The following is a 26,087-nucleotide window of genomic DNA, read 5'->3' on the forward strand; positions in this document are numbered from 1 at the left end:
ATTCTGCATAACAGATTTATAGCCGTGTGGCACATGGGAGAAGGCTTTCTTTGTCTTCCCACATAATTAGATTAGTCCATCTTTCAGTGTGGGGGCAGTATATGACATACCCCTAGGGTTGGGGGCATTGTAAGGTTAATAAGTTTGATTCGGCCCTATGGCTATCATTTTTGGTCATGATTAATTTTTTATGCATTTTACAGGCCTTGCAGGCACTATTGGTTGACCCTTCCCAAGGCCCTGGCCTATGAAATCAAGGGTTACACCCTGCTGAGCAGGCCATCACGCTCCCGTTCCCCAGGTCTGCAATCCCTGAGTTTACTGCATTGCATGTGATGGCAGATCACTGTGACATTGCTATACACCCTTGACAAACTCCTTTCTGGACAACATACCAAACCTGTGGTTCTCTGTTTCCTACACTCTTTGTTTCTGGCACATCTGTGTCTCTCTATTATGCAAATTCCATGATTGCTCCTCTTCCTTTGTTTATGTCTGCATTTGTGCTTGTGTCTGTCCCTCTTTCCTCCCTGTGGTGGGTCATTCTAGTAGTTTCTTTACTGGCCTTTATAACTTAGCACCTCTACCTGGCCTTACAACCATTCACCTTCCTATTCTCTATGCTATTTTGTCCTAGACCCACATGTGCTAACCTCTCTTCCTCCAGCTGGAAATTGAGTATCTTCCTTTGAAAAATTATATCTATATTCTTCCCTTCATCTTCAAGCAAACTCTTAATTGCCTTCTGTTCAAGATCATGTGCATATAGAATCATAGAATGGATGTCAGATGTTTCCCAATTCTGGTGTGTACTTGCTGAACATCCAATTAGGAGCCTGATTTGCAGGCTGAGTGAGTGATGGAAGAGCTTAAACATGTACTTTTGCTCACTTCATGATTATTTAGCACTGATCACTTCTCAGGATAATTTCTCTAATGATCAGGCTGATTCTTGGTTGTGATTATTTATTACAGAGCCTCATCCACTGTAACATCACCTCAGTAGTCAAGGTATGTGATGCATGTATGTGCTAAAAGCATTAAAATGTAGTAGTGGTTGTAATTTGGGAACTCAGAATTGCCTCCTTTCACTGTAGAAGCAGGATTTTTTGAAATTGAACCTCACTTGAGAGGCCATGTAGTGGTCTTTTAATCGTCTTACTCTGTTTTCATCAAGAAAATACAATGATGGATTCAATGCCCCTTGTATCTCAAAACCCTTTTCTGCATTCAGTTTTGTGACATGTCTGGACATTTAGGTTTAATGATGTTTTAAATTAAAAAAATATATATTATTTTTTGTATAATATATAAAATTTATTTATGTAATATGTATATATATTATTTTTAATTATATTATATATATATATTCCTCTAGTTTTAGTCTGTGTAATAGAAGAAAGCTCACTCTGGAAAAATGACAGAGGGCATGGCTTAAATTTTCTGGACTTCCGTTGTTCAGTAAATATTTATTGAATTGAAGCTCAAGTTCACCTGTATTATGATCCCAGCTCAGCTACTAATAGTTGGACAGCATTGGGCAAGTAATTTAGCCCCCTAGAGCTTCATATTCTGCATCTGATATCAAAAGAGTTTGGGACCAAGTAATGTCTTGGGTGCTATTCAGTGTTCAGGTCTTTTGATTAGGGTTGGCCACACCAGCATTTATGTCATGACTCCCACAAAGCTATCCTATACTGTGCCTTTGTGTGAATAAGACAAAGATCACCTCCAGGCAGACAGTTTAGAAAAAGGTGCTGTTTAAGAATAAACACAGCCCGAGGCTGCATGATTTGGTGAGTAAATGGTATTTTCCTCTGAGGGGATAGAGCTCCCTACCTCAGCCTCACTCATCTGAGTTACTTGGACTGCTGGTGGAGGCAGACTGATTTCCCAAAGAAAATTAGGTTACTATCAACGTAAAGCAGGGAAATGGATGCTGCATAGGCACTCCCTCCCCGCCAAGACAATTATTTTTCAAAGTGGATAAGTTGGGCTGACAATGATTATTTTCACTATTGGTTGGGGTTTTTTTGTAAGCATACTAGCATTTTACAGTTTCCTGCATTTTATAGTTATTATTGGGTATACACATTCTTTTTATGCTGAGCAATCAATGGCTTTTTAAAGTCCCCAGCTGATGTAATTTTAAGTTTTATATGTCCAGCTGTTGTCTGCAGCTTTACCCCTAAAATCTTTCAGGTTATTTTACACACCAATCTTTGAGACTTGGGCTGTTTGATCATGGGAGTTTCCCAAATGTATTTGACAACCCTGTGACTCTTTTAGCAGAGAAATACTTTGATTTGTTTTTAAAAATTATATATTGGTAGACACTAAGTTTCCTAAGTAACAAAGAAAATAAACTGAAGGTTAGGTTCTCAGTATGCCATGCCCCAATTAGCCACGCTGGTTGGAAACATGATTAATGTCACTTAATTATTTCAAAGGAGCCATCTGGAAACATTAGAGTTCTTTATCAAGGGCAGAGATGGAAGAATATGAGTGTGAGGGCAAAGGGAAGGTGGGATAGGGAACTAAATATTGAGAGCTTTGAGACAGGGACCCACAAAATTCAATGTTGTCCCTCTAACTGGGATTCATGCACTCAACAAGGCAAATGAATTCATTCAGGAGACTTCGAGGAAATGCAATTGGACACCTCAAATAACACCGCTAAAGAAGTTAAGTCAAGAAAAGAGCTCTGACAATCTAGTCTTTCATCCTTTCCTTACCTCCCTCAAAATCCAGTGTTTTTCAGAGTCAGTCCAGTGATTTCTATACAATTCTAGTCCCCCAGCTCCCTCCCTCTTCCAGGAACCCCCAGCAGTGAAAACAGAGGTCTCAGAGAGAGGCCCAGGGCCTGGGCTGTGAGATGGAGCAGTGCTAAGGCCACAGTCTGCTGTGAAGCCACTGCACAGCCCCTAGACAACACAGAGAAATAGGCAACACTTTCCTTCTGGCCCCAAGTCTCCTTTACCTTCTGCCCCTCTCCTTTCATTTGGATCCTCTGTCTCAAACCTGGTCTTAGACCAGGGCCTGATTCCAGTCAATCATGCTTCAGAAAACATTTCTATCTATGGGTTGCCTTTTCTTCATTCGTAAAATGTGTGCCTTGAAATTAGGGAATGAAAACCTCTTTTAGAGGACGATTTAGGCTCCAAAAGTGGTAAGGAAGACCTTCTCAAGGTTGTGGTAGGTTGAGAGGGTGAAGAGGCTTCTCAACCCCGTTGTAAGCCAATGCCCACGTGCTTTGTCTACGAGCTATTTCACAGACCACCCACAGGCTGCATGTGCTGCAGCAGTTGAACTGGAGAGAAGACTTTCTCCATCTGTCACCTTGTACAGGAGATGCTCATAGATTCCTGTTAGGCATCCTGACAGTCCTCTAGTTACGACTCATGGCTGGCCTCCTTTTGCCTGTCACTCAGAATATAGACTATCTGGGGAATCTCAGGGACCTCCTTTTGCCTGTCACCCATAGCCACAAGCCAATTCCCACCAATTTTCAATGGTCTCATTTTTCCTGGAAGACTTTAGCTTCAGGGGGAAGAAACCAGAGTCCTCTGGACAGTTTGCCATCAGTCTAGGTTGCCTTCTGTGGGTTAACCAGTCACTAGGGTTAACAGAATGACCTCCAATGAGTACTGGCTTTTTTTTTTTTTTGAGACAGAGTCTCACTCTGTCACCCTCACAGCAACCTCAAACTCCTAGGCTTAGGCGATCTTCTTTCTTCAGCCTCCCAGGTAGCTGGGACTATAGTTGCTCACCACAACGACCAGCTAATTTTTCTATTTTTAGTAGAGATGGGGGTCTCATTCTTGCTTAGGCTGGTCTCAAAAATACCAGCAATTTTTGAGGCCATCTGAGAAGATTCAGCTTCCCTCCACCTCAGCTTCCTCTAGCACTTGCTTCCCTAAGTCCCCTGCCCATTGGGGACTTAGTTTCCCTGCTTGGTTCCTTCATCAGGCTTAACTTTGGCCTTCTCTTCTAGATGACACAGCTAGTTCTGACACACATGGAATCAAGGTAAGGTTTTCCTTTGAAACTGTGTGGAGCAGCATAGCCTCCATGCCCTGGCAGTCAGCTAACTCAGGGACTGCGGAGATAGGGTTCATTTCGCTGCTGCTTTCACAAATGATAACAACTATGGTGAAAGGATGTGGAGATTATGGAGGAAAAACTAACATTCTGGGCCAAGCCAACTCTGCAAACAGACTAGCATATTTGAAGGTCAAATGTAACAGATATTGGAGGGAGGAAGAGAATAGCAATATAAGCACATGTTGGATTAAAAAAAATTAACTCATGTTGGGAGCGTAAAAAACTTGAGAAGCTGGCCTGATACCAAGACCATCTCATTATCATTATGAATTTCAGCTTTTGTCAGAATGAATACTTCAATTTATTGGTAAAAATCACCAGCCCATCAGTTTCTCCATTTATCCCATGTTTATATCACCCTATAACAAGGCCCAATTGGGAGCTCAGGTGGTATTCATTAAAAGCAAATGGGCGATAGTTTTATCTTCCCTAGAGGGAGAAGGAGCTTGGCCTTGTATTCTAATTTGCAAGCCCCTCTCCCCCAAATTGAAACCATCTAATTGGGAAGGATTACGGATATTGAATTTCAAAGGACAAGGCCCCTGGAGACTTGTGTAGGGGTGTCTGTGTGAGCAGATGCTGTACTGACAAATTCTACCCATAACGGGATTCCACCTTATGACATCTTTCTTGTGAGTCTGAAGGGACCTGCAGCTCATGTGGTCACATTTAAGGGAAGAGGATGACTTCCCCCTTAAATCCTGTCTGAGCTGGACTGGTTATCCATATTTTGGCAGGGAGGGCCTTGCTGAAGCAAAGCTTATGTTTTTAGGAACAAGCCCTTGATTTCACATGACTGCCAAGAGCCATCTCTGCGTGGTGTCCTCCTGGAGAAGGCAGCAGAAGTTCCACTCACAGTTCTCAGAAGTAGAGTGCTTAGCACACGTGGAAGCCTAGCAAGCAGGGAGTTTGACAGAGTTCCCCAGAGCCCCTTTGCTTTCTTACTACTCAAAGAGGGATGTGCCACAAAGCAATGGAAACTTTGCTTCTTTGCCTTTTAGGCGGAGAGGTCTCGTCCTCAACATTTCCTCTGGGGTAGCCCTCTTTCCTTGGCCACTGTACACCTTATACTCAGCTTCCAAGGTGAGTGATAACATGTCACCCGTGTCTCTTCCTTCTTCCTCTTATTTTTTTCCAGCTGGCATTTTCCCTGGGATTATAGCAGGTTGATGGAGAGGTCTGTCTGCAGGCGCCCTTCTATGCGTGGGGCAGAGCTAGTAGCTAGAGCATGTGCAAATTAGAGAAAGGCACCCCCTCTGGGTGCATGAAGCCCTGCAGCCCGCAGAGCCGGCCAGGATGCCCACTTGACCCACACCGGGCTGGCCCTCTCCCTGCGGACAAGTACCACTGAAGCTTCCTCCCCACCTGAAGCCCTAGACTGCTGTCCCTGAGCCCCAGTCATAAAAACAACCCCAGGAGAAGGGAGGTTGACTAACCCCAGTAGGTTAATCTGTATGCAGTGGCAATAGGGATGTATTTATCCCAAAACCTGTGTTCCTATTGAGGAAGGCCGCTCTTCTCAGACCAAGGAATGAAGTGCTGATTCCCCCCAAGACAAAGGGCTGTATTCTCCCTCTGCTTTCTTTCCTCCCCACCAACTTTGTTAAGGCACGTTTGACAAATAACAATTGTATATATTGACAGCATAGGATGTGATATTTTGACATATGTGTATACTGTGAATGGATTAAATAAAGCAAATTATCGTATCTACGACTTTACATACTTATTTTTTTGTGAGCAGCAAGAAACATTTAAACTCTTCTCTCTTAGTAATTATGAAGTATATACAATACAGCGTTGTTAACTGTAATCACAGGCTGTACAACCCCAGCACTTGCACATCCTACATGAGTGTATCTTGGTCCCCTGGGATTCATGGGGCCCCACTGTATTTTAAGGTGAAGCAGGTAGTGCCTCTGGGGTGCCCCCTTGAAATCTAAGTTGGTTGTGATGAGGAAACAAACTCTGGGCCTTAGGCGTTTCTCCTTCTCGCTCTAGGCGTTTATGTGCATGTTTTCCAAGGCGCTGCAAGTGGAATATAAAGAAAAAGGAATCATCATCCAGGTGAGGAGGGCAGTTTGTGTCCTTGGGAGCGAGCACTCTGGAGTCCCTGGAACTTGGGCCATTGCCTCCTGCAGGACGGGCCATGCTCCTGTAGCCAGAAGGGAGATGAGCTGTGGTGATGCCATGTGGGTTCCCTGAGTGACTCTGGGGCAGCTGCCCCCACCTCGGTCCCACCTGTTGCTATGGCTTCCATTGCCCTCTCCAGTGGCCAGTGCTCAGAAATGCTTCAGATCCTCTTGCTGCCCAATGCTGCATCAGAACAGAAATTGGGGTCTTACCTTTTCTTTTCTGCCCTAGGTACAGCAGACAAGGCTTAGGTGGATTAGGGACTGTGGAGAAGAGAAAAACAAGACAAAACAAAACTGAGCAAGTGGTCTATGTTGGAAAGAGGCGAAGGGCTTAGGACTAGGGAGGGGAGTCTTTCCCTGGGGGCCACAGAGATCCCCACACCCTGGTTCCTGGGCAGTCCAGGAAGGTACACCTTGTTTCCCCCTTCCAGCTACAAGGGCAGAACCACCATGGAGATTATCTGTTCTCACCCAAATAGAGCTGGCTTGTCACTGCCACCTGTGGACTGAGCACTGTGACGTTTTGAAGTGTCCTGGGGAGCGAGCACTTTACCTGCGCTTGGTTCAGCAACAGAGTTAGAGTTGTGTCTGGATTCTAGAATAAATAGAAGTGCTTTTTGTTTGTTATTGTTTGGGGGAAGAAGTGTTATGATATACTATTAGAAATGGAAAAGGCACAAAGTTATAACTTCAAAATTACTGCTACGCACATTGGTTTTAATTAAAATGTCCTGGTGGGAGTATTTGAGGCAGCTAGTACTGTAAACTAACCAGCTGCAGGATATAAAGCTTATTAAATAGGCAGATATGAGTTAATGGTAGGAATTTGGCCAATAACATCATTTTCCCAGCCTCCTAGGTGACTGTAACAGCCATGTCATCGTGCCACAGTCCCCCTGCTGAATGAATCTCACCCACCAGAGATTTCTTCCCTCCATACTGTTTTCCATTCTCCAACTCCCCACTGAAGCTCAAGTTCCCTTTTGCAACAGTGCTGCTCTGCATAGATTGTTTGTTGCAGGAAAAAAAAAAAGAAAGAAAGAAAGAAAATCTCAGTGGCTTAAAGCAACAGAGTTCTTATTTTGAATTCACTGTACACATTCCCTGTGAGCTGGCAGAAGACATGAGTGTGCTGCAGTGATGCAGGGACCTGGGCTAATGGACCAGCCGCCATTCTGTGTGTTGTTAACTGACAATGAAAAAGGGACAGGAGTTCTAGAGGATCTTGCTTTGACAACCAAGTGCTCTGGCCCTGAAATCACATGGCACTTCTGCACATAACTCATTGCCAGATCTGGTTACACAGTCCCACCCAGCCGCAGGGATCCAGGAAGTACAATTCTATCATGTATCCAGAAGAAGAAAACTAGAAATCCTTGGTGATTTCTAAACATGCACGGTCCGCAAGCCTGCTTCCTAGCCATGTGGCGCTCTTAGCATTGTCTTGCTCTTGGTCAGCATGGGCCATGGTCATTGTGAGCCACGGTTGCCAAGGTGCTCTGTGAGGCAGCAGGGATGGGCAGAGAGGGGAGAGGAGGAAGGTGCCCTTTCCTAGCACAGAGGCCTGGAGGTGCTCTCTTAGCAAGTAACAGAATGTGAAAAGACTGACCTTTCAAAAACCTATAGGCTTCTTCAAAAGCACATACAGTTGGTGCTCAATAAATATTTAGAAAATGAATGAGGAAGTATATACTATAGATTTGGGTTTGAATTTCATCCAAGTGATCCCAGTCTGCTTAAACTCTGTGAGCCTCAGTTTCCCCGTCCATAAAAAGAAATTTATAATACTTCTCTGGGTTACAGCGAAGATGTAATGAATAAGTATACAAGTTTGAACACTATTTAAGCCCCTATTTTGTATATAAAAGTGTTTTGTCAACCATAACTTGTGTAGGAATGAAAATACTTATTATTATTTTTCTATCTGGAAGCTGTAGCTGAGAGTGGTGCTTTTTTATGTTTCTCAAAGAGTAACTGTTTGAGTACCTCAGAAGAAAAGTGTTAGGCAAATAAACCACAGCATTAGTTTCCATAAGGACCAATGCCAAGTGGGAGGCCAAGCCCAGGCCAGAGGATCACTTGAGCTTAGGAGTTCCAGACCAGCCTGAGCAAGAGCAAGACCTCTTCTCTACTAAAAATAGGAAAAAAATTTAAAAAGAGAGAGAGAGAGAAATTAGCCTAGCACAGTGGCAGGGCTATAGTCACAGCTTCTCAGGAGGTGGAGGCAGGAAAATTGCTTGAACCCAGGAGTTTGATGTAGCTGTGAGCTAGGCTGATGCCTTAGCTCTGTAGCCTGAGCAACAGAGTAAGACTGTTTCAAAAAACAAAACAAAACAAAAAGAACCAATGCAGTTGGATTAATTGACTCATAAGTGAATTCAGTTATGAAGCAATGTGATTTCAAATGTGGTGTGAAGAAAAATAAAACCAAGAAAAGTAGCACAGATATTTTTTCTTTCTAAAGATGCCAAGGTCCATATGTCTGGGAATAAGGTATTAAAAGCCCATTAGGAATCCTCATGACAGGCCACGATGTGGTTAGACCACATTGGAAACTTAGCTTTGGGTTTTTAGGGGACAATGTGTGGTTATTTTTCTTACCAAAACAGAAAAAGATTGTGAGGTATGCGCCACTCTTGATTCCTAACTGGAATGAGAAAGTGAGAATCCAACATGTCTTAAGTTGCTCCAACCTTAGCTATCTGTGCTAGAAATAAATTTCTGAGATAGAGCTGCTAGATTAAATACAGGATATCCAATGAAGCTGGAATTTCAGATGAATATGAATAGTTTTAATATGAGTCCCAAGCAATACTTGGGACGTAATGATGCTGAAGTTTTTTCATTGTTTGAACCTCAAATTTAAACAGATGTTCCTTTTCTGCATTTTTACTTGCTACATCTGGCAACCTTGTTCTGAGAGACAGCTCATGTCCTCTCAGATGCCCTGTGTGTTGAGGAGGGCCATTGGGCCCTGATGGGCAGTTGGGTGGCCAAAGTCTTGTCTTGAGAAACCAAACTTTCTGATTCCCAGCTTTGTGCCAGTTCTGTGCCTTTTATCTTTTAAGATCTCAAAACTTTTAGAAAGGAAAAGAGTTGGAAAATAGTGGGACAGTAAAATGGCTTGTCTCCTGTGCTGTGGTCTTTATTTCCCATTTTAGGTGCTGACTCCATATGCTGTTTCAACCGCAATGACGAAGCATCTAAAAACAAATGTGATAACCAAGACTGCTGATGACTTTGTTAAAGAATCACTGAACTACATCACGATTGGAGATGAGACCTGTGGCTGTCTTGCCCATGAAATCTTGGTAACTGGCAACATCTTTTGTTCTAAAGGCAAGGTGGGGGTGCGGGCAGCTCTAGCAGGGCTTGGCCAGGTCTCCCTTGTTGGGGTGCTCAGCAATTCTCTCCCGGCAGGATGGGTTAACCCTGAGCAGTAGCATGGCACTGACAAGAAGTATGTGGCCAGGGCAGAGGGGGTGGAGGGCTGGATGCTCAGCCCATGGAGAGCTCAAAGCCGGCAAGTCTCATCCTCGGCTGCCTCAGTCTTCCACTCAGAAAGGAAGGTGGCTCCCGGGAGCTCCTGGGCAGGGAAGACCAACACCTGGAGCTTCCTTGTCAGGGCTGCTGTCTTCCTTGGCCCTCAGTTGTAGTAAATGTGTAACCAGCCCTTCAAGGGAAAAAAACCAAACCAAACCATTTGCTGAGTTCCCTAGTGTAAATCTTCCCATCGTGGGTGATTTTAAGCTCCAACCCCTCAGTGCACGTGTACTGAGGAGGGAGGAGTGAGTAAGACAGGCTCTGGGGCAAGGCGAAGCCAGCTCTAGCTCCCTACAGCTGTACCCGCCATGGAAATGAGGGTCATTGGCATGCAGGGTAGGGAGTTTTCACCTTTCCTGAACTGCTTTTAAAAACAAACAAAGGCTCGATGCCCCTAGCTCTGTGGTTAGGGTGCCGGCCACATACAGTGGGGCTGCTAAACAATGACAACAGCAACAAACAAAAAAAAAAAAAACAGGTGGGCATCATGGAGGGCACCTATACTCCCAGCTACTTGGGAAGCTGAGGCAAGAGAATTGCTTAAGCCCAAGAGTTAGAGGTTGCATGCCACAGCACTCTACTGAGGGTGAGACTCTGTCTCAAAAAAAAAAGAAAGAAAGTAAATTAAAAATAAATAAATAAAAATAGACAAACACAAAGAGGAAACAAAGGTAGACTTGAGGGTTTCACACTCATACTATAATAAACAGTGTCAGTGTAGTTCTGTTTTCAGTCCCACAGAGAATTTTAGATGGATTTTCCTCAACTCACCCATAACCTGTTGGTTTTCTCCTCTACCTTATAGCCTTTCTTTTGTAGGAACTGGGTCTCTCTCCACGCTTGCTCTCTCTTCCTCTCTCTCTCTCCTTTCTCTTCCCGCTTTTCTCTCTTCTCTCACTTTTCCTGTTTCTCTCCTCTTTTCTCTCTCTCCTCTCTCACTCTCTCCTTCTCTCTCTCTTTCATGGATGCTAGAAGGATTCATGAGTCAATGCACTTCCAAAATATTCCTTTACCTCCTGGGACTTACATCTCTGTAAGATGTCTCTGGCAAGACATCTCAAACTTCCTTACATTATTACTTGCTATTTTTACTGTAGAACCTCAACAATATGCAGAATCATCAACTTAATTCACACCACAAAGTGGACATGCAGAAAGGTGACAAGATCTTTATTTTGTCTACTGTGATACGGTCTTCCTCCAAATCACTGTTTGCTGTAGGAAAATGAATGGAACGTCTAATGAGTTTAGACTTAGTTTGATCTGATAATCTGAACTGTCCATTTAGGGAATGTACTTTCTTATTTAGAGAAAAAGTTTCAGTCTTCCTGGGAGCCTCCCTTCTTCCCGCCTCTCTCACTAAGATGGCACTGGGGACAAGAGTCCTTGCTGGTCCTTACATGTGGGTCGGCAGATATCCCTCATGTTTATCTACCTGGGTGGTGGCTCACCTTGCTGGAATGTCTGTAGTACATGAGGGTGATGAACCTTGGCCTGAGCTGCTGAGGGTACAGATCCATGAGTCTCTGCCACATGCCCCATCCAGCTGTGGGCCTGCAGTCTGTCTGCAGCTGTGGTTCACAGAGGATCACTGGACTTCATCTCTGTGCCGTCACCAATATGAATCAGAGGGAAAGCTGGGGAAACCAAATCTCACTACCTATCTCACTATGCTGAGAAAATTTTCTGTGGTTTGACCCAGAAGAGTGGGGGCAATAACCCCCCTTCACCCTCAGTGCCACCCTTACTTAGGTATCACACTTCTCCATCCTTCATCCCTAGCCCCGGCTAAGCCCGAAGACACGCTTCTGACTTCTTCTTCTTTCTCTCCTCCCCTCTCCTCCTCCCCCTTTGTCACCAGGGCAGAAAATGACAGACTCCTTGCATACTTTCTCAGTGTCACAGCTGTCCCTCCCCAGGTTCAGCCATCTCCAGTGGGTATGAAATCCCCTCTGTCTTCGGGAGAACGCTGTGATCTTAGTCCTCCAGGATGCTAATGGCTAAATGGAATCCATCAGCATCTGGAAAATGTTTTCTTAGACAGCAGCCTAGCTTATATAATCCAGTTCTAGATGTCAAAAGTTGAATAATTTTTTTGACTTTTCTCTTTTGATTTTATAGATAATAAATTCTTATCTTTCCAGGCAAACAGATGCCAAGACTAGACTAGAAAAAAGAGTTTTTGTGCTCAGTAAGGTGGGGGAGAGAGAAAACAAATGAAAATACATTAACCACTAAAACCAATTTGGAATTTGCCTGGATTAGACAAATCATTGTATCTAAAGTGACAGGTGATCAAATAGAACCAACTGGTAAACAGGAGACCCGTCCCTTACAAAGAGGTGAGGCCAAGGCAGTCCATTCTGACAGCTGGAGGATCAGGCTGGGGACTGAGGCAGGAATGAGTCTCTTCCCTATGGAGCTCATGTCATACTTGGAGGCTTCGCATGTATTACCTTCCTTGAGCATCCTAAGGCTGTCGTGAGATAAGTCTTACAGTCCACCTTTTACAGTTGAGGACACTGAAACGCAGAGCTGCATAAGCTGGTGATGGCACCAAGGCCAGCCAGCGGGTAATGGTGAAGGCAGGCTTTAAGTCCACTTTTATTTGGTGCTACTGCCTTTCCAGGTTGGGAAGGGAGCAATGGAAATGCAGATGGAAGATGGACCCTTTTAGAACATTTTCAAGGGGACTGGAATTTTATTTATTTATTTATTTTTATGGCTGATCGCACCATGCCAAAACATTTAGTTAAAGACAAAACTACAAAAAGGGCTTGAATCCTGGTCTCCTCACTGCAAAAATCACAGTAACTAATCCAGTGGAAGAATTATTTTTGTGGTTTGTTTCTAGAACTATAGTTCTCAATAAAAGTGACTCTTTTCTCAAAAAAAAAAAAAAAGGGGCTTGATTTTGCTGTGAGATAAAAAAAGAAGCTCTGATTAGGGAAAGAATGAAGTTCTTGAGGGAGGAGCTGTATCAATGCATTGACTTGGTTAATGGATGAAGAGTTTAGCTTTGGTTCCCAGAAGCTATCTTTAGGCCTGACCTTGGAAAATATCAGAGGCGTACAAAGATCTGAGGACCTGAGTTGCCTAAAAAAATATGAAAAGCTCCCTGAAAAGTTCAAGTTTCCCTTTGAGGGAAATTCTGTTGTTTTCTAGGGAAAGGTAGATTGAGGAATGTTGGATTAGCAAGGTCATGCTGTGGACAAAATGATTGCTTCTGGGGTCCTGGCCCTCTCGTACAGGTCATGGGGTGATGTGAGGGCAAGAAATCTTCCAAGGTCCATACCTACAGCCTGGAATGTATTTAACTAAACCTTCCCCCCTTTTAAAAGCAAATGTCCCATGTTAATAATTCATGCCTTTCTATGACTGCCTTTCATTCATTAACTCATTTGGATGCTCACATATTTGCTTAGCACATGATATGCTTCAGGGATTATATTTCTGATTCTTTCTTGGAATCTCAATTAAAAAAAAAATTTTTTTTTTTTTTGAGACAGAGTATCACTCTGTTGCCCAGGCTAGAGTGTAGTGGCGTCAGCCTAGCTCACAGCAACCTCAAATTCCTGGACTCAAGTAATCCTCCTGGCTCAGCCTCCCAAGTAGCTGGACTACAGGTGCCCACCAAGACACCCACCTAATTTTTTTATTTATAGTAGAGATGAGGTCTGGCTCTTGCTCAGACTGGTCTTGAACTCCTGAGCTCAAGGGATCCTCCCACCTCAGTCTCTCAGAGTGCTAGGATTATAGGTGTGAGCCACTGTGCCTGGCCAATCTCATTTTAACAGAACCTTGGTGGAAAGGGCATGGGGACACTGGGAGTGAGACCATAGGAGGAGAAAGTGTGCACTGAGAGAAAAAGGAAGTCGGGCAGGTAGTTCACAGAGTTCCCCTCATTTAGAATTTCCTTAGGACTGACTCTACCAGGGTGTCAAAGAAGTTTAAAGGGACTGCTTTGGTGTCTAAGAAAAACCTCATGTGACACTCATGAAAGTGTCACAAGACCCATTAAACTATTTAAAAGATTGGAGGGCTTCACTTTAATAGTCAGAAAAAAATACTTTCCAAGGCCCTGAATAGGAGCTGAGCTGCCTGAGCTGCAGACCTTCCCTGCTCTGCTTTCCTCCCAGACACTCTTGGTTTTTTTTTTTGTCTGTTGAAGGCGTGCTTTCTGAGCCTGATCCCCTCCTGGGTCTTCTACAGCACCACCTTCCAAAGGCTGCTCCTGACCCGCTACACGGATTACCTGAAGCAGAACTCCAAGGCCAGGTAGCTGTGTGTTTCCTGACCACACATGGAACCCAATGTGGCTTTTCTTCACCAGTTCTGCATTGTCCGAGAGGACCAGAGGAAAACACCCTTCACTCTGAAACCCCAAGCTGGAGGGGAACAGTATCACAGAGACTTAGAACGCACTTTCTTTTTTGCCACTGGTCTACAGATTTGGGGGAAAGCTATCATGTAAAACCATGTGTTGTGCTATGGGGTTTTAGGGTTTGGAGTATGAGGAGATGAAGCTGTTTATGGGTAAAATTGGAAGAATTTTGATAGTGGGCTTATTACAGGCTGGGAGGCCTGATGCAGCCACACAAAAAACCTTTCCTCTCCTCTTCCTCCTCTCTTCCTAAGACAAAGACACAAAGGATCTGGCTAGCCCCACCCCTAAAAGCCCACACCAAAGGACCCTAACCTTCTTGGCAAGCTATAAAATTTGTTCATCCCCTATGGCTCCATATAAAAAGGGTCTCTAACTGACCCCAGATGCAGATGCCACCTTTTCACTTCCCAGGTGGGTCACCCTCCCCATTCAATAAACCTGGCCTGAACATATCTCTGCTGCAGTCTTATGTCTGGGTGCCACCGCTTACACCTTTCATTATATAAATGTGGTGAGATGAAACTTCTGATTCTTGGAATATTGAGAACAATCACACCTAATAAGCTACTTTTGTTGTTGGTTGTGTTCTTGAAACAGGGTCTCACTCTGTCACCCAGGCTGGAGTGCAGTGGCATCATCATGGCTCAATGCAACCTCCAAGTAACCACTGGGCTCAAATAATCCTCCTGCCTCAGCCTCCGAGTAGCTGGCCTACAGTGTGCCTACCAGGCCTGGCTAATTATTTTATTCTTTGTAGAGATGGAGTCCTACTATTACCCGTTCAGTGGGAGGGGATGCCAAACCGACTTCTGGATGGGAGGAGTATCAAATGTAATTGTAGACATTGTCATGCCCATCTTCGGAAAATATGATGTGCCCCACCAATTAATCTTGGTATAAGTGTTTGTCTTACCATCTATCAATTATGAATTACTTGACCCTTCAAATAGTGCTGGAGCAACTTATAAAAGTATAGACATTTTGTTTGTAGAAACCTTTATATCAAAAGCCTGGTAAATTTGCCTTTGAAGAACTTCCACAATCGGCAGCTTAGGTGGAAAAGAAATGCACTTCAGTTTATACATCCTGGCATGGATTTTTTAGAGAGAATTTTTAATTGTAAGATATTGGTGTTTGTCTAATGTATTACTCCTCAACTGATTTGAATGGTTGTCCAATAAGCTTCTTAAGGGTCTTTAATAAAGTAAGAGAGAATGTCTTCAGAGTAGAGGCTCCAAGATGTCAGTGGGACTGGTTTATGAAATGAGGGCAGAGCAGCTCTGTATTTGAAGATCTTTATCCCAGTTACCACCAGTATTTCCTAACAGCTAACATTCGTAAAACACTAGTCATAAGGATGATGTGAAGCCTCATAACAACTTGAGAATTAGGTACTAACTTTGTAGATGAGGAAACTGAGGCACAGAAGAGTTAACTAATGTGTGCAGGTTCTCCTGACCACTGAGTGGCAGTGGCCGTTTGAACCTGGGTAATCTCTTTCCTGCATCCCTAGGCTAAAACACAGCAGTAGAGCCTACAGTCGGGACTAAGTTTATTTAATTGAAATCAGTGTCAAGGGTGAACATTATATTCTGTATTTTCCACTTTCACATATCATGCAGATAAGGGAAAGAATCAGGCTTCTGCAGCCAGGCCCACATGTCTGGATTTCAACGCTGACCATTTTCCAAATTCACCATCCTCTGGGAATCATTCAGGAACAGGGAGGCCTGCCAAGTCTCACTGACCTTTTGTTTCCAAGAAGCAGCACTGGACCCTTGCTTTTCACCTGATTCTCTTATCTTTGGAGGGCTGGGGAGCCCAGGGATAGACCAGCATCAGAAGCTGGCTGTTTGCATAGCCTTGTTCCCTGTGCGTTCTTCCAGCCTCCCATCCGTGCTGCCTCCTAGGATGCCAAAGGCCAAGAGGCCGTAGGACAACACTGGGAGCCAGGAAATGAGGTGATTATGGGCTGCTGCTCCGAGAAGCGTCAGCAGCTGTTTCTAGGGCGGTTCCCTGGGGTTTCATTCTTGCTTTGCTCTATGGGCAGGAACCAGAATACCCCACTTCAAAGACTCCTTAAGCCAGTGCTTTCCAGAGAAAGCTGAAGACGGTCATCTCCGAGCCATCATGCTTTTAATCAGATTCGTCTGCTTTTGATGCCAAAAAGAGCTGATTGCCCTCCCTGTGGTTGATCCACTGTGCTCAGGCTCAGCTGACTCACTACTGCCCTCTCATGGTCTGAGCGAAATGGCTGGGTCTTTCCTACCTAATCCGGGAGGAATTTTAGAACAGAAGCCAATTTAAGGGATGAAATGCCTCAATTTTTTTGAGCTGCCTCTCTCTCTCTCTCCCTCTCCCTCTCTCTCTGTGTGTGTGTGTGTGTGTGTGTGTGTGTGTGTGTGTGTGTGTGTACACGCGCGCCTAAGGGGCGAGGCTGTTAATAAAGAAAAGGAGGCCACAGAAGAAAAGGAGCCGTTTCTGTTTCCTAGGCTCTGACAAGATGACTGACAATGGGCCCAGCCAGCCAGCTTCTTTGGGTTCTGGTTACCTGCCTCATCAGTAAAATTAGAAGGTTTTACTGCATGATCTATCCTTTTCTATTCAGCTCTTTTAGTCTATAAATCTCAAGTAAGTTGTGGAAATAAACTGTCTGTTTTTAATCTTTAATCGTTTTCCTGATTATATACACAATGTAGGTAATATAAAAACTGTAGAAAAAAGAGAAGAAAACATAAGTCACCAGTTATTATCCTACCACCCAGAGTTAGCCATTCTTCATTGATTATAGATTTCCTTTTATAATTTTCACCTTGGTTATTTATTTAGTTTTTTTTTTTGAGACAGAGTCTATGTTGCCCTCAGTAGAGCGCTGTGGCATCACAACTCACAGCAACCTCAAACTCTTGGGCTCAAGCAATTCCCTTGCCTCAGCCTCCCAAGTAGCTGGGACTAAGGGCACCCACCACAATGCTCGTTTTTTTGTTGTTGTTGTTTTGTTTTTTTAAGAGACAAAGTCTTATTTTGTCACCCTTGATAGAGTGCTGTTGCATCACAGCTCACAGCAACCTCCAGCTCTTGGGCTTAAGTGATTCTCTTGCCTCAGCCTCCTGAGTAGCTGGGACTACAGGTGCCCGGCACAATGCCTGGCTATTTTTTTGTTGCAGTTTGGCTGAGGCTGGGTTCTAACCCACCCTCCTTGGTATATGGGGCTGGCGCCCTGCTCACTGAGCCACAGGCGCTGCCCCATGCCTGTCTGTTTTTAGAGATGAGGTCTTGCTCTGGCTCAGGCTGGTCTCAAACTTGTGAGCTCAGGCAATCCACCCTCCTTGCCCACCCCACTCTGCCCCTGAGTGCTGGGATTATAGGTAATTAGTTTTTTTCTGTTTTGTTTTGTTTTTGTAGTTTTTGGCCGGGGCTGGGTCTGAACCCGCCACCTCTGGCATATGGGGCCAGCGCCCTACTCCTTTGAGCCACAGGCACTGCCCCAGGTAATTAGGTTTTTAATAAGAAATTTAGAAGACCAATTTGTGAGGATAAACTCCATTCTCCAGAGTAAACACAGATCGCAGGTAGCCCTGGAGCTGAGGAAGACCTTTGATTTGGGGTCAGATTTGGGAGTCCACAGCTTTCTAATCAACCTTGCACTGCTCTGTAAACCTCGTATTTCTCTTTTTCTGTGTGGAGATCTCACCTTCTGGTGTCTGGGCTTCCACAGACCCTGCTTCTTGATGTAAGCATTGGTTTTGGAATTTTCACATTGCTAATATCCATTTTTGTGGAGGTGGCAAAAGGACAAATATCCAGTGTTGTCTTCTTAGAGGAACTCAATTGAAGACCAGAGGTCCAGTCACAAGTAACAGCCCAGTATTCAGCTACTTCAGGTAACCATCTTCTTGCCTCTGTGGTGCCCAGTGAGGATGGGCAGAACAGTCCCAAGAGGATGCTGGCTCACAGTATTCTCATGCGCTAATCTGAAGGGCTTTTGTTTGTTTTTTGTTTGTTTTTGTTAGTTTGTTTCTGCCATGGCTCAACAGCTTTCAAGGCACACGTTTACCAGGATAACATCTAGGCATTTTGCCAAGTTTAACCACTCAGTACCAGCATTCTTGTCACCACCAAATGGTTTTGTGACAGTGACAAAAACCTTGTCATTTTTTTCTTTTTGATCTTGGATTTAGCAGCGAAGTACTTCCTCTTGTACATGGCCTTTCTGGAATATTTAGTAGATTGGGAATATCTGCTGATTCCTCTCATGAGGACAGGATTTCAGCTGCCACAAGGCTTTGTCTTCTTGGGCTTTTTAGCCTTGAGTTACCCTTTTTAACCTTGCCACTGGCATCAGCCTTGTGGATTCAAGTTTCTTTTCCTTAGGATCCGGCTTCTCAAAACTTTCACCTGCCATCTTGCAAGATAGGAAAGCGATTCCTTTCATAAATTTTTATGTGTGTGTGTGTGTTTGCATGTGAGTCTAAGTGCCGGTTTTATATTCTACCCTTTCCCTTAAGATTTTAATAACTATTCAAAAGATTATTTACATTGGTTGCTTAATACTTGTGCAGATGACTGAACATGATTTATTTTACTATGGCATTTTGCTTTGCATTTAGGTGTTTTCTGATTTTTTAAAATCTTATAAATAACATATAATAATATACATTTTTGTATGTGTATCTTTTTGTTGCTGACATTTCAACTATATTTTATATAATTCACCTCAAGTATACGATCCAATTGTTTTTAGTATATTCAGAGTTGTGTAACCACCACCATCATCATAATCAACTTTGGAGCAATTTTAGAACATTTTTATTGCCACACATGGAGACACCATACCCATTGGCAGTCACTCCCCATGCCACCCCACACCCACACCCCCAGACCTAAATGACCTCTAATATATTTTATATTTCTATTGACTTGCCTATTCTGGACTTTTACTATAGCTGGAATCATACTGATACAGGACAGGTGGCGCCCCCTGCCGCCCCAGTCCTGGCAGTGTTGGTGCGGTGGTAGCTGGCAGAGGAAATAGTGGCCTCGAGGGTAGTCAGGGAGGCCCGGCAGGAGGCTCCAGTAGCCAGAGGGGCCAGACAACTGCTGGGGAGACACCAGCACCTTATGTCTCCCTCCCCTTGCACTTGATGCTGAACAGGGAACCCCCACTTCCTAGGCCTGGTCAATTTCATGTACCACTCAGAGCTTAAGCCAGAAAATCAATAAGACAGTAACTCTAGGGATGTAATAAGAACAATTACTGACTACCTTCTATACCTAACACGTGTTACAGACATGTTCATTTTTGTTTGCTGCACACAATTAAGTAGGTATTGCATTAGTAGGTTCAGTTGTGAATTTATAATTATGTAAGAGAGACTCTAAGAATGGCTTAGAAAAGGAAGGAGAGACTCTGAGAATGGCTTAGAAAAGGAAGATGTTTATTCTTTTTTTTGCATAAAAGTCCATAGCTAGGCAGTTCAGGGCAGGAATGGCAGCTGTGCTTGAGGGAGTTTTTATGTACCCTGGTCCCTCCTGGTTACATTACCTTATTCCTATAGTGGCCAAGACTGTGGTTGCCTCTCCCGCTATCACATCTACATTCAGGCAGCAAGATGGAAAAAGGAGATGATAAAAGAGGAGCAAAGAGTAGACACTTTTGTTTCAGGAAAGATTCCAAGAAGCTGTCACATGATGCATGCTTTTGTTTCTTATGGGCAGGGAGGCTGGCATTCTGTGACACCATGTGCACATCTCGAGACTTCTGTGACTGGGGAAAAGGGTCCTTATTGATAAGAACACGGACGCACAGGACATTCAATTGTCTCTTTATAGAGATTAAAATGCTAAAATTGAGATTTGACCCTAGCTCTGTTTGATGACAAAATTCATGTTTTTGTTTTTCTGCTGTCACCTCACCTTTCCCCTAATGTTTTTTGTTTGTTGTTGAGACAGAGTCTCCCTTGTCCTGTGGTGTCATAGCTCACAGTAACCTCAAACTCCTGGGCTCGAGTGATCCTCTTGCCTCAGCCTCCCAAGTAGCTGGAACTACAGGTGACCACCACAATGCCTGTTTATTTTGAGAGATAGAGTCTTGCCTCTGTTCAGGCTGGTCTTGAACTCCTGAGCTGAGCAATCCACCTGCCTTGGCCTCCCAGAGTTCTAGGATTACAGGCGTGAGCCACCACGCCCAGCTTCCCCTAACGTTTTATGAGCCACCAAGACATGAATCGCTTATGAAACAAGGCACGTAGTTCTTAAGTGTTAGAATATGTGGCATAGAGCAGTAGTCACCCATCCTGGCTATGGTTTTAAAAGTTCACCTGCATGATCCCACACAGGAACTCAGGAGAGAGCACATGGGAATCTGTGTAGCAGGGGCCCCGAGTGGGACAGGGAGTTGGTCTATTCATCAAAGAGGTTAGCTAAAGCTGGGAATCACAGGAAATAACACATCCCCTAAGCACTTTAACTCAAAAAATTGTTGCGGAAAATTCGAAACATACACAAAGTAATCAGAATAGTATAATATATCCCATGTACCAAACACTCAGTTTCAACCATTATGACCAGTCTACTATTCCTACCCTTTCTATAACACCATCTTCCACCCATGCCAGATTGGAGCTTTTAAATTTTATTTTCTTCAGGCAAAACTTACATACATTAGGATACAGAATCTTAACTGTACAATTTTGACAAATGGACACGGAAGTGATCCATGACCTTACCAAGATAGCAAACATTACCATTACCCTAGAAGTTTCCAGAGTTCTCCTGCTATAGATTAGTTTTGCCTATACTAGAATTTCATATAAATGAACCATACAGTTTGGACTATTTTACATTTGGCTTCTTTTACTTAGTATTGTGTCTATGAGATTCATTCATGTGGTTGGATTTGTTCCTTTTTGTTACTGAGTATTACGTAGTATTTCATGTAGGAATATGTCTTGATTTGTTTATTCATTCTCCTTGATAGTTGGTGTTCCAGTTTGGGTTTCCTGAATAATGTTGCTATGAACATTTTTGCCTAAGTATTTTTGTGCACATATGTTTTCATTTCTCGTAGGTTTATACCTGGGAGTAGATTTACTGGGTCAAAGGGTTGGTATATTAAACATTTTATTTTAACTTAAAACATATAAAAAAGTATATTCCCTTGCCAATCTTTTGATATAGGGCCAAGTCATTTCCTTTAAATATGGGTCCACTGATTGGGATTGCAGCTTGCCTTTCTTATATAAATTGCATTCATCTAATGGATCAATTATAATATGTAGTTTTTCTTTCTTTTAAGTAGATTGGGAACTTAACAAGATTTGAAAGCAACTTGAAATCTCCTAACAATCTTTTATAGATATCTTGTTCACACCTACTTCTACAATAGTAACTTTTATTGATTTGTCTTTGTTGAGTCTTTCCCAAGTGCTCACCGTAGTTTTCATAGTAATAATAACTCTTCTTGCCATCATTTCATTGATTTATTTATTTTTGATTCAATTGTGTGATTTATATAAAATAAACACAACTGACATTGAAAGGTTTTGGACAGCACAATGTCTCTTCATACGCACACAGCTGGTAAGAAGAAATGAAAGAGTACATAATGGGAGTCTTTATATTTGGTAGTAGATGGTAGTAAGCATGCTTATTGATTTCCAAGTCAATGTATTTTGCAGAGGGAACGAAGAGTGCCAGTTCCTTTTTCTTTAAAATTTCTGATTAATATGAGTGCACAAATGTTTAGGTTACATTGTTTTTATTTCTAGGGTAAAGTTCAAGTTGGCCAGTTTCTTTGGTTACTACTGCTGTGTAATAAATTACTACCAAATTTAGCAACTTAAAACTACTATTTTATTATGTACGTGGATTCCTCAGGTTAAGAATTTGGGCAGGGTATGGTGGAAAAGACTTGTATCTCCTTTAAAATGTGTGAAGCATCTGCTGGGATGGCTGGCTGGATGGGAATGACAGTAGGTGGAGACTGGAGTCATATGAAGGTCTTTGTATTCACACATCTGGCAATTGATGCAAGCCATTGGCTGGAGCCTCAGCTGGAGCTGTCAGTTGAAGCCTCTCCATGTGGCTTGGGCTTTCTCATAACATAGATATCTTCTTACGTGGCTACTCAGGGCTTCAACATTGAGTGTCCTGGCAAACTGGTAGGAACTGTAATTTTTGCCCTATTGTAGGAGCAACTTCTGTTGCTTACAAATAGATAATACTGAACATCTTCTTTGAGACAGAGTCTCACTTGGCCTTTCCATCCATATGTCTTCTTTGATGAAGTGTCTGCTCAAGTCTTGCACATTTTTAAATTGGATTTTTTTTTTTTTTAGTGCAGAGTTTGGGGAATTCTCTGTGTATTCTGGATATAATCCCTTTGTCAGATACAATTCCATTTTGAAAACGTTTTCTAACCTGTGGCTTGTCTTTTTATCTTCTTAACAGGGTTTTTTTTTTTTCTTTTCTTTGTCTCCCTTTTTTTGTGAAGAGCAAACATTTTTAATTCTGATGAAGTCCAATCGATTGATATTTTATTTATAGTTTATGTGTTTGGTGTAATGTCTATAAATTCCCTGCCTAACTCTCAATCACAAACATGTTCTCTTATGCTTTTTGCTAAATGTTCTATAGTTTTACATTTTACATTTAGATCAGTGGTCTATTTTTAGTTTCCTTTTGTATAATATGTGAAGTTTAGGTTTATAAAGTCTTCAAATAAGGCAAAACAATTCTTCAAACTTTATTCTTTTCAATATTGTTTTAGTGATTTAGTGACTTTGCCTGTCTATCTAAATTTTAGATTTAGCTTATTTACATCTACAAATAATCTTGCTAGGATTTTGACAGGAATTATGATAAACCTGTGGATCAGTATGAGAACTGAATTCTTTACTATGCTGAGTTTTAACAATCCATAATAAACATGGTACGCTTCTCCGTTTATATAGGTCTTTTCTTTTTTATCAGACAGAGTGTCCCTCTGTCACCCTGGGTAGAGTTCCGTGGCATTGTAGCTCACAGCAATATATAGGTCTTCTTTGATTTTTTTTCTGAGTTTTGTAGATTTTAGCATACAGATCCTATACACGTTTTGTTAGATAAAAACCTAAGCACTTCTTCTTTCGTTCCTTCCTTCCTCCCTTTCTTTTTCCTTCTTTCCTTTTTTCTTTTCCCAGCAATTATAAGCAATATTGTTGTTGTTGTTTTTGAGACAGAGTCTCACTATGTTGCCCTTGGTACAGTGCTGTGACATCACAGCTCACAGCAACCTCAAACTCTTGGGCTTAAACAATTCTCTTGCCTCAGTCTCCCAAGTAGCTGGGACTACAGGCGCCCGCCACAATGCCTAGCTATTTTTTTTGTTGTTGTTGCAGTTGTTTAGCTGGCCCAGGCTGGGTTTAAACCCACCACTCTTGGTGTATTTGGCTGGTGCCTTAACCACTGTGCTATGGGCACCAAGCCAGCAATATTGTTTTAAATTTCAGTTTTTACTTGTCCTTTGATAGTTTATAGAATTGTGATTAATTTTTGCATGCTGACTTTGCATGCTTGCTAAATCCGCTTAGTAGTTCTAAGAGGTTTGTTGTAGATTCTTTGGAATTTTTTACATAGACAATCTTGTCATCTGAAAATAAGGACAGTTTTATTTCTCCTTTTCCAATCTGCATGCCTTTTATTTCTTTTTATCACATTATTTCCCTGGCTAGACTTCCAATACCATGTTGGATGGGAGAGGTGAGAGAAGAAATTCTGCCTTGTTCCCAATCTTGAGGGAAAGCATTCAGTCTTTACTATTAAGTATAATGGTAGCTGTGGATATATTGTATCTTTTTTTTTTTTTTTTGGTTTTTGGCTGGGGCTGGGTTTGAACCTGCCACCTCCGGCATATGGGACCGGCACTCTACCCCTTGAGCCACAGGCGCCACCCTATTGTATCATTTTTAATGGATGCAAATATTCTGTAATATTTAGCCAAATGTTATTTTTTTGCTATAATAGTATCCAAGTATCTAAGGCCCATGGTCCTCTGGTTTCCATCTCATGCTACCTATAATTATCTCTTTTCCTTTCTGCACCATGAATTTCCCTCTGATTCTTGGATCATTCTTGCTAGCATCCAAACCAACTCTAATATGTACCATTAAAAAAAAAAATTGCTTTCTTGTCTCCATATCATCTTGCAGCTCTGACTCTTCTTTGATCCCCTTCATGAAACTTCTTGAGTTTTTCTTTGTCACTGTTTGTACCTCCTTAGTTCACACTCTCCTCAACCCATTCCAATTAGCCTTTGTTCTTACCTCTCCACAGAGACTATGCTTATCAAGGTCAGCAACAATCATGTCGCCAATCTAGTGGTCACTTTTTGGTTCTTATTTTGGTTGTTACCCATTGACGCTTCTTGGAACCCTTTCCTCATATAGCTTCATGACACCACACCCTAGTTTCCTTGTTCCACGCTGGCTGCTCCAGAACACATCTGATAATTGATCCTCCTACCAACCATCAGAATTGTGTTACCTTAGTAATATTAACTTGGAAGTTTTTCCTTTGTTTCCATCCTACAGAAAAGTTTAAATAGCAAAAATGTTTTCAGTTTCTTGAGGGTTTGAAAGAACTTTCCTCAAGTGCTTGAGCTAGCTTTTTTTTTTATTAAATCATAGCTGTGTACATTAATGCAATCATGGGGTACAATGTGCTGGTTTTATATACAATTTGAAATATTTTCACTGAACTGGTTAACATAACTTTCATGGCATTTTCTTAGTTATTGTGTTCAGACATTTACATTCTGCATTTAGTAAGTTTCACCTGTACCCTTCTAAGATGCACCATAGGTGTGGTCCCACCAATTACCCTCCCTCCACTCATCCTTCCCCCCTCCCCCCTTGCTCTTTTCCCCATATTCTTGTGCTGTAATAGGGTTATAGCTTTCATATAAAAGCTATAAATTAGTTTCATAGTAGAGCTGAGTACATTGGATACTTTTTCTTCCATTCTTGAGATACTTAGCTAAGAAGAATATTTTCCAGCTCCATCCATGTAAACATGAAAGAGGTAAAGTCTCCATCTTTCTTTAAGTCTGCATAATATTCCATGGTGTACATATATCACAATTTATTGATCCATTCGTGGGTCAGTGGGCACTTGGGCTTCTTCCATGACTTAGCAATTATGAATTGGACTGCAATAAACATTCTGGTACAAATATATTTGTTATAATGTGATTTTTGGTCTTCTGGGTATATACCTAGTAGAGGAATGGTAGGATCGAATGGCAGGTCTATTTTTAGATCTCTAAGTATTCTCCAAACATCTTTCCAGAAGGACCGTATTAGTTTGCATTCCTACCAGCAATGTAGAAGTGCTAGCTTATTTTTAAGAGATGATTCTTAGTTAATGTAATCAGTTTATTCCAGTTACTGACTCTTGACATTTTTCTTTTTTTTATTTTACCCAATTCCTCCTTGATTTTTAGATAGTGACTTAAAACATGAACAACTGGTTTAGAAGTTTTGTTTTATTTTCATTTAATGGAGCCTATTCTTTCATTCTAACTTATTGTATTTTAGTTAGGCCTTAATCCCATATAAATCCCATATAAACTGGGATAAAGGAAAATAAAAGAAAATTTGCAGCAAATCAGTGACAAAACCTTCCTCACTCACCAGGGAATATCAGCCATGAGTCTAAGCCCTGGCTTTAAAAATATTGAAGCTGCAAACCTATTTGAATAAGCAATGCACAATTGAATGTTTCTTCTTCTTTTAAAATATACAAATATATAGATACAAATACTCACTGGAGCCCAAACTGTGACTCAAACCATGTACGCTGAACTTGTGAAGTTCTGGGGGAAAATGGAATAACTGCTTAGGTTCTATTCATGAGGAAGAATTTTCTTTCTTTTTTTT

At 42.2% G+C, this 26,087-nt stretch overlaps 1 protein-coding gene across 1 annotated transcript in view; it reads left to right on the plus strand.

Annotated features, from left to right (window-relative positions):
• The window catches only part of HSD17B3 (hydroxysteroid 17-beta dehydrogenase 3), a 33,057-nt gene extending 18,470 nt beyond the window's left edge, over nucleotides 1–14,587 (plus strand). Inside the window, exons 6-11 of the mRNA XM_053560660.1 lie at nucleotides 976–1,011; nucleotides 3,995–4,029; nucleotides 5,106–5,187; nucleotides 6,106–6,171; nucleotides 9,401–9,550; nucleotides 13,954–14,587. Of these exons, the coding sequence (XP_053416635.1) occupies nucleotides 976–1,011; nucleotides 3,995–4,029; nucleotides 5,106–5,187; nucleotides 6,106–6,171; nucleotides 9,401–9,550; nucleotides 13,954–14,064 (480 nt within the window). The 3' untranslated portion in view covers nucleotides 14,065–14,587. The remainder of the gene's footprint in view (nucleotides 1–975; nucleotides 1,012–3,994; nucleotides 4,030–5,105; nucleotides 5,188–6,105; nucleotides 6,172–9,400; nucleotides 9,551–13,953) is intronic.
• Nucleotides 14,588–26,087: the final 11,500 nt, after the last annotated feature.

The sequence above is a fragment of the Nycticebus coucang genome, chromosome 2 (assembly GCF_027406575.1).
Source record: "Nycticebus coucang isolate mNycCou1 chromosome 2, mNycCou1.pri, whole genome shotgun sequence".
In the NCBI taxonomy this organism is placed as follows: Eukaryota; Metazoa; Chordata; class Mammalia; order Primates; family Lorisidae; genus Nycticebus; species Nycticebus coucang.